Source organism: Bos grunniens, chromosome 28 (assembly GCF_055505025.1).
Source record: "Bos grunniens cultivar Pamir isolate PY7600 chromosome 28, Bosgru_T2T1.0, whole genome shotgun sequence".
Taxonomy (NCBI): Eukaryota; Metazoa; Chordata; class Mammalia; order Artiodactyla; family Bovidae; genus Bos; species Bos grunniens.
The window spans coordinates 31,053,401-31,071,687 of NC_141192.1; the positions used below are offsets into that span (position 1 = coordinate 31,053,401).

The window sequence follows — 18,287 nt, forward strand, 5'->3', positions numbered from 1 at the left end:
GTTTTCACTGCTGAGTATTATGTTGATTATGGGTTTGTCATAAATAGCTCTTATTATGTTGAGATATATTCCCTCTGAACCAACTTTGGTAAGAGTTTTTATCATGAATGGATGTTGAATTTTATCAAACGCTTTTTTTTTTTTTTTTTTGCGTCTGTTGAGATGATCATGTGCTTTTGTTAATGTGGTATATATAGCACCTTGATTGATTTGCATATGTTGAACCATCCTTGTGACCTTGGGATGATTCTAACTTGATTGTGGTGTATTTTTTTTTAATGTGTTGTATTCGTTTTGCTAGTATTTTGTTGAGAATGTTTTCATCTGTATTCTTCAAAGATATTGGCTTGTAATTTTTGGTAGCATCTTTTTTTAGTTTTGGTATCAGGGTGATGGTGACTTCATGGAAAAAATTTGGAGGAATTCCCTCCTCTTCAATCTTTTGGAAGAGTTTGAGAAGAATCAGTATAAGTTCTTCTTTGTATGTTTGGTAGAATTCCCCAGTGAAGCCATCTGGTATTGGACTTTTGTTTGTAGTGAGTTATTAAAATTACAGTTTCTATTTTACTTCTAGTGATTGGTTTGTTCAAATTATCTATTTCTTCTTGATTCAGTTTTGGTGGACTGTGTTTCTAAAAACTTGTCCATTTCTTCTAGGTTATCCAGTTGGTTGGCATATAATTGTTCACAGTATTCTCAGGATTTTTTGTATTTCTGAAGTATCAGTTATTTCTTCTCCTTTATTTCCTATTTTGTCTATTTGGGTTCTCTCTCTTTTCCTTTTGGTGAGCCTGGCCAGATGTTTGTCAATTTTGTTTACCCTTTCCAGATCTTTGCAGAAGGAAATGGCAACCCACTCCAGTATTCTTGCCTGGAGAATCCCACGGACAAAGGAGCCTGGTGGGCTACAGTCCATGGGGTCGCAAAGAGTTGGACACGACTGAGTGACTAACCACATTCCAGATCTTGGTTTTATTAATTTTTTTATATTTAAAAAATCTCTATTTCCTCCTTCTGATGAATTTGTGTTTATTTATTCTTTATCTAATTCTTTTAGGTGGCAGGTTAAGTTGTCTATTTGAGATTTCCTTGTTTTGAGGGGAAGGCTTGTATTACTGTGAACTTCCTTTATAGGACTGCTTTTGCTGCATCCCCTAGAATTTGTATCTTTGTTGTTTTTTTTTTTTGTCATTTGTTTCAGTGTATTTTTTAATTTCCTCTGATTTCTTTGTTGACCCCCCTTTTTTTTGTAGCATGCTGTTCAGACTCCATGTAATCTTTTTTTTCCCTTATTTCTCTTTCCATGGTTGATTTCCAGTTTCATGTTGTCATTATGAAAGAGGCTTGAAATAATTTCTAGCCTCTTAAATTTTTTGAGGCTTGTTTTCTGTCCAAGTCTGTGGTCTGTCTTAGAGAATGTTGCATGTGCACTTGTAAGAAATGTGCATTCTGGGTTTTTTTTTTTTTTGATGTAATGTCCTGAAAATATCAGTTAAAGTCCGTTTTATTGTGTCATAGGATTTCTGTTGCTGTATTGATTTTCTGTCTGAAAGATCTATCCTTTGATGTGGTTGAGGTGTTAAAGTCTTCTACTATTACTGTATTCCTCTCAGTTTCTCCCTTCTTGTCTGTTAGTAGTTGTTTTATGTATTTGAATGTGCCTTTTGGGTGGACATATGTTAATAAGTATACTCTTCTCTTCTTTAATTGGTCCTTTTATCTTTATATAATGTCCTTCTTTATCCATCTCTATGGCCTTTGTTTCAAAGTCTATTTTGTCTGATATGAATATTGCTACCCCTGCTTTCCTGTCATTTCCATTTGCCTGAAATATTTTTTTTCCATCCTCATAGGCAGCATATTGTAAACTTTTGTTTTATTATCCAGTCTGCCACTCTGTGTCTTTTGATTGGAGCATTTAGGCCATTGACATTTAAGGTAATTATTATAGCTATGTGTGAATATCTATTGCCATTGTAAGCCTCGTTTTCCAGTTGATTTTGTAATTCTTCTTCATTCCTTTTGTTTTTCCTTCTGTGGTTTGATGATTTTTTTTTTTTTTGCTTGAATTCTCTTCTTTTTGTTTTTTGTAAAAATATTATATGTTTTTGATTTGTATTTACCCTGTTTTTCAGGTATGCTAACCTATTACTGTATCTGCTTGCTTTAGGCTGATAGTCTTGTAGACTCAAATACATTCTTTAAAAAAATTCTACATTTTCTTATCCCCCTCATCCATGTTTTATGATTTTGGTGTCTCTTTACATCTTCTTGTTTATCCTTTAGCTGTTCATTGTGGTTATCATTACTTTCACAATAATTAAAAAAAATTCTGTATACTGACTTATTCAAGTGATTTACTTTCCCACTGCCATTTTCTCTTTCCTGCAGATTCTTCCTTCTTTTCTATTTAGAGAAGACTGTTTAGAAAAATAGGTTTAGTATTATTATTATTATTATTATGAACATTTCTATATGGCACTATAAAGCCTTGGAAACATTATATTCCAATTAAAAGAAATCTTAGTGATCTACTAGAGAAAGTTGAATGGGCCCAGAAAAATGATGGAGAAGCCAAGAAGATTGCAAAAGAAGGACAGCTGTCTGCTAGGGATCTGCTACAGCCACGCTGGCTTTACTGCTACTGCTACAGAGTACTACAGGTCAGTTCAGAGGAACCATCCTGCTTGATTGATTGTCCCCAGACCAAATACATGGCCTGAGTGCTTGCTTCCTGTAGAGGTTCAGGAGTCAGCCTGTGGAACTCTGGCTACACTGAGACACCAACCTATAGAAAGATAGCGCTAAGTCACTTTGTGGCCACCATATTTTTTTATCTCCATTCAGTTTTAAGAAAAACAATGCTTAGAGACCGTACAAATATATAATAAAAGCTCTGAACCTCAGAGAACATCTTTCCTTATATGAAAAATTAGAGAGTTGGACGAGAGATCATTAACATCGCCTTCTGCTCAAAATATCCACCTCTTTGTTCTCCTTACTAATTAGGATCCATGCTTTTGCTGTCAGTACAAAATGGAAAGCAGATATTTAATTTGTTGTATAAAACAAGCATGAAAAATGCAGTTGACCCTTGAACAACATGGGTTTGAACTGTGCAGGTCCATTTATATGTGAATTTTTTTTTTTTTAGTAGTAAATATTACAGTACGGAGGCTTCCCTAGTAGCTCAGTGGTAAAGAATCCACCTGCCAATGCAGGAGATGCCATAGATGTAGGTTTGATCCTTGGGTCGGGAAGATCCCTTGGAGAAGGAAATGGCAACCCGCTCCAGTATTCTTGCCTGTAGAATCCCATGGACAGAGGAGCCTGGTGGGCTACAGTCCATGGGGTCGCAAAGAGTTGGACACGACTGAGCACCCACATGCCCATGTGGGAGGAAGACAGCTCCATGTCCCTTTATTCCATCATCTTGGTCTCCCTCGAAGCTTTTTTAATCATAAAATTCACAGTGAAATATGTCTTCTATTATAAGTTTTCTCTAAGTGGGCTTTTCTGGTACTCTAAGTCTCAAAGAATGTGGATCTCCAAACACTATTTAAAAACAATGTAACACAAAAGAGTGTCACATCAGTGGGACGGCTCTCACATGATACTGCTTCAAGTTTTGGCTCCATATGGTTCAGTGGACAGAAATCTTTTTATCAGACCAGGACTTGTCTCACCTTCTAGAAAGAGTGCTAGTGTAGAATAAACTTCTCCTTTGATTATCAGAAATTGCTTCCTGTATCTTGAAAGTTGAAGCATAAGATAATTCTTTAAAGCAGAGGATCTACTAGAATCTGAATTCCACAAACAGGCTTAGACAGAGGAATTTCTCATATAGAACGCTTTTCTCCTTTGATTTTTTTTTTTTTTTAACTAGAGAAATACCATCCAATTGAAGGGAAAGGTGCAGAAGACTTCCAGTATTAAAAGTTTTTTTTTTTTTCCTGATGTTAGATCTATTATGTTCTTGTTTAGAGTCTGCAATTTGTATGAAAAGAGAAAGATTTATGCATGAAATAATCACAGCAAGGCAATGAGTGACTAAGAATGGACATTAATGGTGCAAAGAGTTTACTTACTTTTCATTCATTCCCCACATTGCTTCAGAAAGAGAATGATACAGGCTGAGTTTAGCCAGTCTTCTGAACATGGGGGTGTCATTTGAAGCTGGAGTGGTTAAGGAAGGCTTTTGGGAGGAGGTGGAAGGTGAGGTGAGTCCTGTTGGTTGAGGAGAATTTCCATGGAGATGTGTATGAAGAAAGTGAAGGGTGATCTCGGGAAAGGCAGCAGTGTAGACACAGGTAAAGTGGTAAAATGACTCTGTGGATGTAAAAAGGAATCATATGTTAGGACTGCACTCAATATGCCAGCAAATTTGGAAAACTCAGCAGTGGCCACAGGACTGGAAAAGGTCCGTTTTCATTCCAATCCCAAGGAAAGGCAATGTCAAAGAATGCTCAATCTGCCACACAATTGCACTCATCTCACACGCTAGTAAAGTAATACTCAAAATTCTCCAAGCCAGGCTTCAACAGTACATGAACCATGAACTTCCAAATGTTCAAGCTGGTTTTAGAAAAGGCAGAGGAACCAGAGATCAAATTGCCGACATCCGCTGGATCATCAAAATAGCAAGAGAGCTCCAGAAAAGCATCTATTTCCTACTTTATTGACTACACCAAAGTCTTTGACTGTATGGATCACAATAAACTGTGGAGAATTCTTCAAGAGATGGGAATACCAGACCCCCTGGCCTGCCTCTTGAGAAATCTGTATGCAGGTCAGGAAGCAACAGTTAGAACTGGACATGGAACAACAGACTGGTTCCAAATAGGAAAAGGAGTTCGTCAAGGCTGTATATTGTCACCCTGTTTATTTAACTTATATGCAGAGTACATCATGAGAAATGCTGGACTGGATGAAGCACAAACTGGAATCAAGATCACCAGGAGAAATATCAATAACCTCAGATATGCAGATAACACCACCCTTATGGCAGAAAGTGAAGAGGAACTCAAAAGCCTCTTGATGAAAGTGAAAGAGGAGAGTGAAAAAGTTGGCTTAAAGCTCAACATTTAGAAAACTAAGATCATGGCATCTGGTCCCATCACTTCATGGCAAATAGGGAAACAGTGGCAGACTTTATTTTTGGGGACTCCAAAATCACAGCAGATGGTGACTGCAGCCATGAAATTAAAAGACACTTACTCCTTGGGAGGAAAGTTATGACCAACCTAGAGAGCATATTAAAAAGCAGAGACGTTACTTTGCCAACAAAGGTCTGAAGAGTCAAGGCTATCATTTTTCCAGTAGTCATGTATGGATGTGAGAGTTGGACCATAAAGAAAGCTGAGTGCCAAAGAATTGATGCTTTTGAACTGTGGTGTTGGAGAAGACTCTAGAGAGTCCCTTGGACTGCAAGGAGATCAAACCAGGCAATCCTAAAGGAAATCAGTCCTGAATATTCATTGGAAAGACTGATGCTGAAACTGAAACTCCAATACTTTGACCACCTGATGTGAAGAACTAATTCATTTGAAAAGACCCTGATGCTGAGAAAGATTAAAGGTGGGAGGTGAAGGTGACGACAGAGGATGAGATGGTTGGATGGCATCACCAAGTCATTGGATATGAGTTTGAGTAAACCCTGGGATTTGGTGATGGACAGGGAAGCCTAGCATGCTGCAGTCCATGGGCTCACAAATAGTCGGACATGACTGAGCAACTGACTGACCTGAACTGAACTGGTGGTAGGAGTAGAGCAGATATCCAGTTGTAGGGAGTAAAGGGATATTCATGTGTTTAGGAAGAATGGAGATGTATTATGAAACTCTTTCAGTGTCTTATCACTTTAGTGTTTGTCCCTAAAGTCATAGGCCATGTGAAACCACTAAAGTTTTCCTAGCAAAGAGTAAAAGAAAATGGATTCTATCCCCTGATTTGGTAACACATCACTGTATGTTATTTGTCCTGCATAGAAACAAATCTTCACCGTATATTCTCTTCCTGCCTTACAGGAAGACAGTTTAATGCTTTCTGTGATTTTAGGTTTGAACACACACTCTTCCAGTCGAGTCCTCCCTGTCTCTGTATCCCTTCCCTTCTCTGTCTTCTCCCTCTTTCTCTCATCTTGGCCCTTCTAGTATGTCCCCAGCTTTCCCTCCTGCCTTAATTCCTATTCTTCAGAGCCCATGGTCATATTGCTCCAGCAAGGCCTGTCAGCTTCTCCAGCTGACATTGCATTTCATGTTTGTGTCACAGTGGGACTCTCTGTAGCTTTCTTTATCTCTACAAATAGAGTGTGTAGTGACTTTGCAAATACATTCTACATTTAAGAAATGAAAGCTATAAAAGCATCAATAAGGTAATGGGGAGGGCTGGCCTCAGGACTCCTGAGGGTATTCTGAACCAACCCTATTCTTGCTACCTTCTGAAGAAACAAATTTCAACTGCTGCTCTGCTTATCTTTATCTCGTAAAGCTTAGGATATAAATTCGTAAGCTTCCAGATTTTTTTCTTCCAGGTTTAGTACTATAAATTGTTGTCTGTAAAAAATCCAGGAATGAAGATATGAGTTTGCCAAGGTCGTTTGACTCTGAAAGCATTAGCTTGGTAAAGATGAACTAGGTAAACTCCAGGCTCTTTTATTCAGCTCTCTTCAGTCAGTGTTCTGTTTAAGACTCAGGATGGCGCTGGGAAGGTGTCACAGACTGAGTTAGTGTTCCAACAGCAGAGGAATGGATGGCAGTGATCCTTTGGGGTTGGCAGAAATAGCAGCAATAATGAGGAGACCTTTATGTAAATATGTATATCATTTTTTTGAATGTAAGCTTTTCATAATGCTTGAAAACTCATGATCTTTCTTGAAACAATCATTGGTGGTAATGATCTTATGGTTAAAAAAAATGGCAAGTTCTTATATACTTAGGTCTTATCCAGCAAGACTTCATTTGTCTAGTAACTTTGAAATAGAAACATAAATTTATTTTCCTGATGACTGAAACTGTCTGAATTGTATTATAACCGTGTATGATGAAAAGACTTTGAAACCCATTCTAATGCCGTGACTTTTAAATGAAATCCATTAGTTAGATTGTATATATGTGTGTGTGTATATTTATATAGATGTGTATATATGAAAGTTATGGGAAACCCATGTTGTCTCAAACAGTGATAGGAATTTTATTGGTTTTTACAACTGAAAACTAAAAAGTATGGGTGTGTCAGACAGGTATTCATCCATGGCTCAGTGATACGGAGTGCCTGGTGCTCTTCTGTATTCCCTGCGGTGTTGGATTGAGGCCAGCTTGCTTCACAAACATGGGATAGCTGCCCGTAAGTTATGGGGATGCATGCTGCCTTGTTTGCTCCAATAGGAGAAAGAAAGTAGCTTTCCACACCTGTCTAACAAACTGCTGGGCTACAGTCTGAGCAGCGTATAGGACAGGTCTGCCCATCCAAAGGTCATCCTTGCCTGGGGTGGGGATTGGGTGAGTGAGTTGGAGGAGGGGAGAAGACCAGGCCCTGAATTAGGTCTTGAGTACACACCAGTCCCCTCCAGCCACTATGGTAAGCAAGAGTAGCATCAGTTTTCATTTTAGAGTCAGTTTTCTGATTGGTACTATGCATAGGTACGTTTATGCTAATAGTTAGGCTGTCACGGTAATCAGAGCATCTCAATATTTATCATCAGCTAACAAGATACCTTTAAAAAAAATCTGCTGGAATAGAGAGAACTCTGCTCATTAAGCTAGTATTTTAGCCTGTATCCCTCCATAAAATAGAGCCTGGGTCCAGGTCTTATGTGGAGGTTATTTATTTAGCAAAGTGAACCCAAAGTAGAAGAGTTAGAGTCTGTGAAGAAGGTAATTGAGAAGCTGGGGAGGTTTTTTGGCCACTGCTGTGGGCAAATGGACCTCAGTCCTGCTCAGAGCCCTCTGAGGATCCAGGTAGCATGCATGTCCCTCTAGACAGGAAAGAGGACAGTGTTTATTCAGGGACTTCTGTTGGTCCAGGGTGTCTTTATCCCAGATGCGCACTTGCGTCAGAATGACTGAGGAGATTCCAGCGGATGCCAAGAAGCCACATATATAGCGGAGCAAGGTGCTATCAGGTCACACCCATGCACAGCTGGTTAGCTGGTTGCCACAGCAAAAGCTGGAATAAAAGGAGTGAGTAACACGGCATGTGAGGTGTCTGAGATAGTGAATGTGGTCTGATTGCTTGGTTTTCTGTTTACAAGTGTAGATCTGCTTCTGAGAGCCCTCCTAGCATAGAGAAATAGAATCCAGCTTTCTCTTCCTGCTCAGTGAAGGGGATCATCCATAATGAGATTTTCTCTGAATATGGAAAACTTTGATGTAGTTTTTTAGTGTCCCATCTGCTTCCTCCTTCTGCCACCCCAGGCAAGAGTTCAGCTTTTGAATTTTGCTTAAGGGCATTGATGCTCCAGGATACACCATGATATGAAAAGGTCTAGCTCTGTGATGGAGGGATGATGCATTGCCTCCGAGAGAGCATGGGGGATGAATCACTGCTGCTGAAGACAAATGTCACATCCTAACTGGGATTTCGCCAAATATTAGAACTGACATCCAGAAACCATAGGTCATACATCTCACAGTTCCCCTGTCGTCTTTCTACTTCCCCTGAAGTAGATGAATGACAAATTATGTGGTTGAAATTATTTGGTAAGAAAAAGGAAGGGGTAGAAAAAGAAATGCCTTGAGCTGGTACTGTTTATATAACTGATTATATTTTGGAATTTGGAGTATACAGTAATATATAATAAGGTTATTTTAAACTTCTTATTTATTTACCTCTGTTGAAAGGTATGGGTTCCAGATCCTCATCAGCCCTCGCATTGGGCTGGGAACAGACCCAAGGAGTCTAGGAGAAGCAGTACATGAGTTTCATGAATGGTAACCCAATGATCCCCCAAATACAGGGCTCCCTGGAAAAGCAGAACTGGAGAAAGTGGCTGAGGTCAAAATGAGGGCATCCTATTAACATCTCCTCATTCCTATACCTTTTGACTTAACTGGTGGGGAGATTGGAGCAAAAATAGACCTTGAATTCACTCACCTAAAAGTGGTGGATCATAGCCCTCACATATAGCGCTGCTAACAGATTCAGAAGCCGCAGGGAACTGCCTTCAGCCTGGTGTCTAGAGGTCAGGCCACACCTAGGTGGGCCTTCTGCTTGGAGCAAGAGAGGAGGGCCATTGACCTTGTGGCTGATCTGTGAGGTGACAACATAGAATAGGCAGAAGGTCCCTGTTACCTCTTCCACCTGCTTACTCTGGTAAAAACAACAGAAGCAGCGGCAAAATCAACAGATAAAAAGAAAACGAGGTCCCTGGAAAATACCTCCATAGATACCCATCAGAAGGGGTGAACTAGCAGAGATGGAAAGAATTTGTTAGATGTTAATTTTTTTCAGTCTTCTTTGCCTGGGGATTCTCCCATATATAAGAACAAGTCTCAGGATCTCCAGCAGAGTGGCAGAAATGGTTAACATCCCTCAAAGATGCATATTCTGCCTCTGTGATACGAATCAGTGGCTGGAAACTGCTGCCCAGATAGGAACTACATTTCCCAGCCTGCCCTCACCCTCCTCCCTTTCCCAGCCCTGAACGGCCTGCGACCATGTGACTAGTTCCCACTAGTGGAATATGAGCGGAAGCGCTAAGCCGCTTATGGGCTTACCAGGGGATAAAGCCTGTCTTCTTCCCATCTACCACCTACAGATGAAAGGTTTAAGAACCCTAAGGAAAGTGTAGCCACAAGATTAGAGGAGCTGGATTCCTGAAGTGCTTCCTGCCCTAAGTTAAATGAGAGAGAGAGAGACTCTCTCTCATGAGTTAAATGAGAGAGAACAAATTTCCCATTATGTGAGGCCACTCAGATTTTGTAGTTTGCTTTCTCCAGCATAGAGCATTATTGTAATGACCAGAGCCATCCAGGTTTGTTCCCAGAAGTAGTAAGTGCTTGATGTTTTTGAATAAATGAATGAATGCACTTACTTCCTTTTGGAAGTTTGTTTAATAAATCTACATATAAAGAAACAAAATGGTTAAAGAGTAAAATTACAGATGTTGCAGAGAAAGATTTTGTTGTAAAAGCAACATAGGAATTAAGCGTAGAGTAAATTATTTATGAGTATTAAGAAACACTATTTCCAAATAGCACCCAGTCAGAAGTTGTCATTTATCTGACAATAAACATGGAACTCAATTAACTTTCTTTCATCCCACAGAGGAAAAAGCATTCAAGTCAACTGCAGCGGTCATTTTGCAGTAATGGAAAGGAATTGCATTTTTAGCGTGTGTGTAGGTACAAGGGAGAAAATACATTCTAATGAGGCAAAAACAGCCAGAGTTGTAGACAGGCACTCACTTCCACTGTAAAAGACAGGTTGAGAATTCTCTGCTGTCGGTTCCATTAGTGAGAAATAAAAACCAGCCTCGTACTGATCGGGCAGGCCGCTGCACAAGACGGCCACCTTCGCACCCCACCACAACCCAAGTTTCCCATGTAGCCTGTGCTGCCATAGGCTGCTGGGCTTGTGTGGTGGCTCAGCAGTGAAGAAGCTGCCTGCAGTGCAAGAAACCCAGGTTCAATCCCTGCGTCAGGAAGATCCCTGGAGGAGGGCATGGCAACCCATTCCAGTATTCTTGCCTGGAAAATCCTTGGAGAGAGGAGGTTGGTGGGCTGCAGTCCCTAGGCTCACAGAGTTGGACATGACTGAAGTGAGTAAACACACATGTACCATAGGCTGCAGGACCTTTGCATACATCCTTCCCACTAGCCAAACAATTGGTCTGTAAAGAACATTCTAGTCTCACCTGTAAAGTCTCATGTATTTCCTCTCAGTCTTGGAGGCTCAGTTAAAATACCACTTGTTCTTCTTCTGTTCTCTCTTTGCCTCTTTTTCTTCTGTGTGCCCACAGCACAGTCTCATCCTACAGTTAGAGATCTGATTGTACTGTTGTAATTTTCTGTTTAAAATTGGTTTCCCCCTACCACACACAGATCTGTGAAGTTGCATGCTGAATTCAGTTGATCATTATATTCTGAGACATGCCACAGTGTTAACTTCATAAGAGTAAAATTATGGTTCCAAGTGAATGCATGCATGCTAAGTCACGTCAGTCATGTCCCACTGTTTACAACCCTATGGACTGAGCCTCCTCCTCCATCCATAGGATTCTCCAGGAAAGAATACTGGAGTGGGGTGCTGTCCCCTCCGCTATGGGATCTTCCTGACCCAGGGATCAAACCCACGTCTCTAACATCTCCTGCGTTGGTAGGTGGCTCTTTACCACCTGTGCCACTGAAATGATGAATTAATAATTAGGAGTTTGGAGGACATAATCTAAGAATATCTCAGTTCATCTTAATGTACAATAGAATTTGTTTCCTTAAGCTAAAAGTGAATTATTTTGAGGAGTTCTGATAAAGACTTTATATTGTTGGTTTGTTTCTGTAAAACCATGCAGTGTTTCTTCAATTTGGAGACTTTCCCTTCTTATAGCTCCTAACTCTTGAGTTTCTGAAAATAATTTCAGCACATTCATCTTTAAGATTGTTCTCAATATGTTAGTATTTGCTTTTAAAATGAGACAGAGTACTCAAGGCTGATGCACTGGGATGACCCAGAGGGATGGGATGGGGAGGGAGGTGGGAAGGGGATTCACGATGGGGAACACATGTAAACCCATGGCTGATTCATGTGAATGTATGGCAAAACCCACTACAATATTGTGGGAAAAAAAAAGTAAATACCCATCAGTTCAGTTCAGTTCAGTTGTGTCTGAGTCTTTGTGATCCCATGAATCGCAGTACGCCAGGCCTCCCTGTCCATCACCAACTCCCAGAGTTCACCCAAACTCATGTGCATTGAGTCGGTGATGCCATCTAGCCATCCCATCCTCTGTGTCCCCTTCTTCTATTGCCCCAATCCCTCCCCGCATCAGGGTCTTTTCCAATGAGTCAAATATTCACATGAGATGGCCAAAGTATGGGAGTTTTAGCCTCAGCATCAGTCCTTCTAATGAATGAACACTCAAGACTGATCTCTTTTAGGATGGACTGGTTGGATCTCCTTGCAGTCCAAGGGACTCTCAAGAGTCTTCTCCAACACCACAGTTCAAAAGCATCAATTCTTTGGCGCTCAGCCTTCTTCACAGTCCAACTCTCACATCCATACAAGCCCACTGGAAAGACCATAGCCTTGACTAGACGGACCTTTGTTGGCAAAGTAATGTCTCTGCTTTTGAATATGCTATCTAGGTTGGTCATAGCTTTCCTTCCAAGGAGTAAGCGTCTTTTAATTTCATGGCTGCAGTCACCATCTGCAGTGATTTTGGAGCCCCCCCAAAATAAAGTCTGATACTGTTTCCCTATCTATTTCCCATGAAGTGATGGGACCAGATGCCATGATCTTCGTTTTCTGAATGTTGAGCTTTAAGCCAACTTTTTCACTCTCCACTTTCACTTTCATCAAGAGGCTTTTGAGTTCCTCTTCACTTTTTGCCATAAGGGTGGTGTCATCTGCATATCTAAGGTTATTGATATTTCTCCCGGCAATCCTGATTCCAGCTTGTGCTTCTTCCAGTGCAGCGTTTCTCATGATGTACTCTGCATATAAGTTAAATAAGCAGGGTGACAATATACAGCCTTGACGTACTCCTCTCCCTATTTGGAACCAGTCTGTTGTTCCATGTCCAGTTCTAACTGTTGCTTCCTGACCTGCATATAGGTTTCTCAAGAAGTAGGTCAGGTGGTTTGGTATTCCTATCTCTTTCAGAATTTTCCACAGTTTATTATAATCCACACAGTCAAAGGCTTTGGCATAGTCAATAAAGCAGAAATATATGTTTTTCTGGGATTCTCTTGCTTTTTCAATGATCCATTGGATGTTGACAATTTGGTCTCTGATTCCTCTGCCTTTTCTAAAACCAGCTTGAACATCTGGAAGTTCACGGTATAGCACAATAAACCTATTATGTAGTAAATAATAAAAAATATATTTTTAGTTTTTCGATTTGTAGAATAATGGAGAAGATAGTAGTACAGTGGGTTGCCTTTTACCCTCAGTTTCCCATATTTTTAATATTATATGTGTCATACTTTTGTTACAACTAATGAAACAATGTTGTCATTTAGTCCCTAAGTCGTGTCTGAGTCTGCAATCCCATGGACTGTAGCCCACCAGGCTTCTCTGTCCATGGGATTCTCCAAGTAAGAATACTGGAGTGGGTTGCCATTTCCTTCTTCAGGGGATCTTCCCAACCCAGGGATCGAACCCATGTCTCCTTCATTGGCAAACAGATTTTTTACCACTGAGCCACAAGGGAAGCCCAGTGAACCAATACTGATATGTTGTTATTAACAAAGAAAGACCATAGTTTATTCATATTTCTTTAGTTTTTAACCTAATTTTCTTTTCTGTTATAGAATCCTATCTAGGATACCACTTTCCATAGTTTTCATGTCTCTTTAGGTTCCTCTTAGCTATCAAAGTTTCTCTGCATTTCCTTGGTTTTTTTTATTGTCTTGATGGTTCTAAGAAATGTTGGTCAGATGTTTTGAAGGAAGCCCCTCAGTTGTAACTTATCTGATGTTTGTCTCACAAATAGACTTGTAAAATGAATTTCAGGGAGAAAGACCACAGAGATAAAGTGCCAAATCATTTAGTGCCTTCTTTCACTCATCCCTACACATTTTAGATATATCTGTGTCTTTCTATGGCTTGATAGCTCATTTCCTTTTTTCCATCTGTTCCGTTCCATTCAGTCGCTCTGTCACGTCCGACTCTTTGACACCCCATGGACTGCAGCACGCCAGGCCTCCCTGTCCATCACCAATTCCTGGAGCCTACCCGAACTCATGTCCATTCAGTCGGTGATGCCTCTAACCATCTCATCCGCTGTCGTCTCCTTCCGCGTTCAGTCTTTCCCAGCATCAGAGTCTTTCCCAATGAGTCAGTTCTTCACATCAGGTAGCCAAAGTGTTGGAGTTTCAGCTTCAACATCAGCCCTTCCAATGAACACTCAGGTCTGATTTCCTTTAGGATGGACTGGTTGGATCTCCTTGCAGTCCACGGGACTCTCAAGAGTCTTCTCCAACACCACAGTTCAAAAGCATCAATTCTTCGGCGCTAAGCTTTCTTTATAGTCCAACTCTCACATCCACACATCACTACGGGAAAAACCATAGCCTTGAGAAAACAGACCTTTGTTGGCTAAGGGTCCACCTGTTTTGTTCCACCTGTTAACAAGTATTTATTGCATTTACTGTGTCATCCATATTGTGGTAAAATATCCATAACATCAAATATGTAATTTTCTTTGAATCTGTGTATCATTTTGGAAAACTTGATGCGTTAACAATACTGAATTTCTAATCCATGAACATAGAATATCTCTCCATTAAGTTGGTCTTCTTTGATTTCTTTGTCTGTTAATCTTTTCTTTGCTCTGAAGTCTGCTTTGTCTGAAATTAATATAACTCTTTTATCTTTCTTTCAATTTATTATTAACATTAGTGTTAGCCTGATTAGTTTATGTTTTTCCACCCCTTAACTTTTAAACTATTTTTAAAGTGGATTTCTTATAGACAACATTGTAGTTGGGTCTAGTTTGTATCATCTTTGATAATCTCTGACTATTAATTATAGTGTTAGAGCATTCAGATTGAAAGTGATTATTGATATAGAGTAATATGTAGCATATTGGAACTATGCAGCAGTTTGCTGCACTTTTTTTTTCCATTCCAATTTCTCTTGCCTTCCATGAGAAATAGGACATTTATCATAGCTCCATTTTTTCTTTTCTTAGTGTATCAGTTATGCTTCTTTTAAAAAAATTTTAGTAGTTGCCCTAGAGATTACAATACATATTTATAGTTAATCTGCATCTACTTTAAATAACATTAAAAGGTAGAGCAGGTACTTTATAACACAGTATTCCCAGTTCTTCCCTCCTGTCCCAAATACAATTATCATTTATTTTGCTTATTGATGTTATAATGACATAATATATTGTTGTTATTATTATTTTGAACAAACATCTATTTTTTTTTCAATTAGTAATATGAAAGATAAAAAGATTCTATTTCATATAAATTTATGCCTTCTATGGTGCTTTAATTTTAAATGTAGATCTGAGTTTCTGAACTATATCATTTTGTTTATCTCTGAAGAACTTATGATAAATTCTGTCAGCATTTTTTATTCTAATGTTAGACTTTATTTTCAGCTTTACTGACATATAATCAAGAAACAAAATGAAGATATTTGCAGTGTACAATGTTATAATTTGATATTCATATACACTGTGAAAGAATTTCCCCATTAAGTTAATTAACACATCCATCACCTCACATATTTATCCCTCCCCACTTTCTGAAGAAAATTTAACTTATACTCTCTTATCAAATTTACTTATACAATACAGTGTTACAAACTACAGCCACCATGTTATGCATTGTATCTTAATATCTTACTCATATTATAATTAAAAGTTTGTACCTTTACCAACATCTTCCCATTCTCCCACTTTCCAATCCAGGTGTAGTCTCATTCTGTCAGTTTGACTTCTTAAGATTCCACATGTAAGTAATATCATATACTATTTGTCTTTTTTTTTTCCCTTCTAGTTTTATTGGGATGTAATTGACATACAGCACTGTATGAGTTTGGCCTTCCCCGGTGGCTTGGCAGGGAATTAGCAACTAAACACGATTTAGCAACTAAACAACTGTGTAAGTTAAGGTGTATGTGTGAGTCACTCAGTTGTGTCTCACTCTTTGCCGTCCCATGGACTGTAGCCCAGCAGGCTCCTCTGTCCATGGAACTCTCCAGGCAAGAATACTGGAGTGGGTAGCCATGCCCTTCTGCAGGGGATCTTCCTCATTCAGGGTTCAAACTTGGTTCTCCTGCATTACAGGCAGATTCTTTACCATCTGAGCCACAAGTTGTATAGTATAATTATTTGACTTAAACATATTACTACATGATACCACATTAAGTTGTAGGAATACCCACCATCTCAGATAAATATAACATTAAAGAAATATAATGGTTTTTTGTTGTGATGAGAATACTCTCTAGACAACTTTAATATATAATATATAGCAGTGTTAATTATATTTATCATGTTGTATATTACATTACATCCATAGTACTTATTTTATAACTGAAAGTTTTTACCTTTTGACTCCCATCATCCAGTTCCCGCCCGCAGGAGTTCCCATCTCTTGTAACCATAAATCTGATCTTTTTTTTCCTGTGAACTTGTTTTTTTGTTTGTTTTTGAGGTAGTATTAACCTACAATATTGTGTTTGTTCCTGGTATACAGCATAATGATTTGATATTTCTACATATCACAAAATGATCACCATGCGAAGTCTAGGTACCGTCTAGACTATGTGATACAAAGATATCACATCATTATTGACTATATTCCCCACACTGTACATTTCATATGTGGGATTCATTTATTTTGTAACTGAAAGTTTGTATTTCTTAATCTGCCTCACCCATTTCTCTCTTCCCTTTGACCTCTTGCCCTGTGTCAACCACTTGTATTTTCTCTACGACTCTCTTTTTAATTCTGTCCAATAATTGTTTTCTTTTTAAAATTCTACATATGAGTGAAATCGTGCATCATTTATCTTGTCTCACTTGTCTCACTTAGCTAAAGCCCTCTAGATCCATCCATGTTGCCACAAATGACAAGAGACTTATGCTGAGAATATTCTTGTGTGTGTGTGTGTGTATCTCACATCTTCTTTATCCATTGACCTGTTGATGGGCACTTACGTTTGTTTCATATCTTGACTATTGTCAACAATGCTATGATGAACATAATGGGGCATGTATCTTTTTGAATTAGTATTTTCATGTTCTTCAGATAAATACCCAGGGGTGAAATTGTTAGAATGTGGTAGTTCTGTTTTTAATTTTTTTGAACAACCTCTGTACTGTTTTCCATAGTGACTGTACCAATTTATATTCTCACTGATGTTGCATGACAGTTCCCTTTTATCCACATCCTCACCAATGTTTGTTATTTGTTGTCTTTTTCATAATAACCATTCTGACAAGTGTGATGTGGTATTTCATTGTGGTTTTGATCTGCGTTTCTCTGATAATGAGTGACACTGGGCATCATTTCATGTGCCTGTTGGCCATAAGTCTGTTAATATTTGCTTTATGTATTTACACACCTACCATAGGACCCCTGGTTGTGGCATGTGAGATCTTTACTTGTGGCACGTGGAACCTAGTTCCCTGACCAAGGATTGGTTCTGGGCCTCCTACATTGGGAGCAAAGCATCTTAGCCACTGGACCACCTAAGAAGTCCCTTTCCTTCACTTTTGAAGGCTAATTTTGCTGGATATGTAATTATAGATAGTTTTGGGTTTTTTTCCTTTCATCATTTAAAGTATTTCACTCCACTATCTTATTGCTTGCAAGGTTTTATTCTCCCCTGACTTATTTCAAGATTTTCTCTTTTTCCCTGGAGTTTGAATATGATATTCTTAAGGTATTTATTCTATTGATGTTCTCTGAATTTCTGGATCTGTACGTTGCTATCTTTGGTTAAATTTTGAATCTTCTTGACCATAATTACTTCATGTTTTTGTTTTTTTTTTTTTTCCTGCTCATTGTTGCTGCTTTTTCTGGCTTTCCAGTTGTGCTATGTTACACATTTTGGGGTTGCCCCACAGATCTTGGCTATTCTTATTCTTTTTTTTTTTTTTTCTACATTTCATTTTGGAAGAAGAGTCCATCAAAGGCATTCTTCATTTCTGATACACTTTTTTTTCTTCTAACATTTACTTTGATTCTTTCTTACAGTTTTCATCTCTGCTTACATTCTTTATCTGCCCTTGTATACTGTCTGCTTTTTCTTTTTTTTTAAATTAATTTATTTAATTGGAGGCTAATTACTTTACAATATCGTAGTGTTTTTTGCCATACATTCACATGAATCAGCCATGAGTGTACATGTGTTCCCCATCCTGAACCCTCCTCCCACCTCCCTCCCTATCTCATTCCTCAGGGTCATCCCAGTGCACCAGCCCTGTCCCATGCATTGAACCTGGACTGGCAATCTGTTTCCCATATGATAATATACAGGTTTCAATGCTATTCTCTCAAATCATCCCACCCTCGCCTTCTCCCACAGAGTCCAAAAGTCTGTTCTTTGCATCTGTGTCTCTTTTGCTGTCTTGCATATAGGGTCATCGTTACCATCTTTCTAAA

At 39.0% G+C, this 18,287-nt stretch overlaps 1 protein-coding gene across 9 annotated transcripts in view; it reads left to right on the top strand.

The window, feature by feature from the left end:
• Positions 1–18,287, top strand: part of LOC147343084 (uncharacterized) — a 282,954-nt gene that overhangs the window by 148,245 nt on the left and 116,422 nt on the right. For 2 of the 9 annotated variants that reach the window (XR_015157010.1, XM_086382501.1), the window contains 2 exons: positions 7,241–7,344; positions 8,025–8,190. The exons of 1 other annotated variant lie outside the window; for it this stretch is intronic. Coding sequence is in view for 6 of the 8 variants with exons in the window: in XM_086382501.1 (XP_086238627.1) it covers positions 7,241–7,309 (69 nt within the window). In the remaining 2 variants the exon portion in view is untranslated. Of the gene's footprint in view, positions 1–7,236; positions 7,345–8,024; positions 8,191–13,808; positions 14,196–18,287 lie in introns of those variants that run through there. 6 more of the 9 variants (XM_086382495.1, XM_086382502.1, XR_015156989.1 and 3 more) reach the window with 5 other exon arrangements.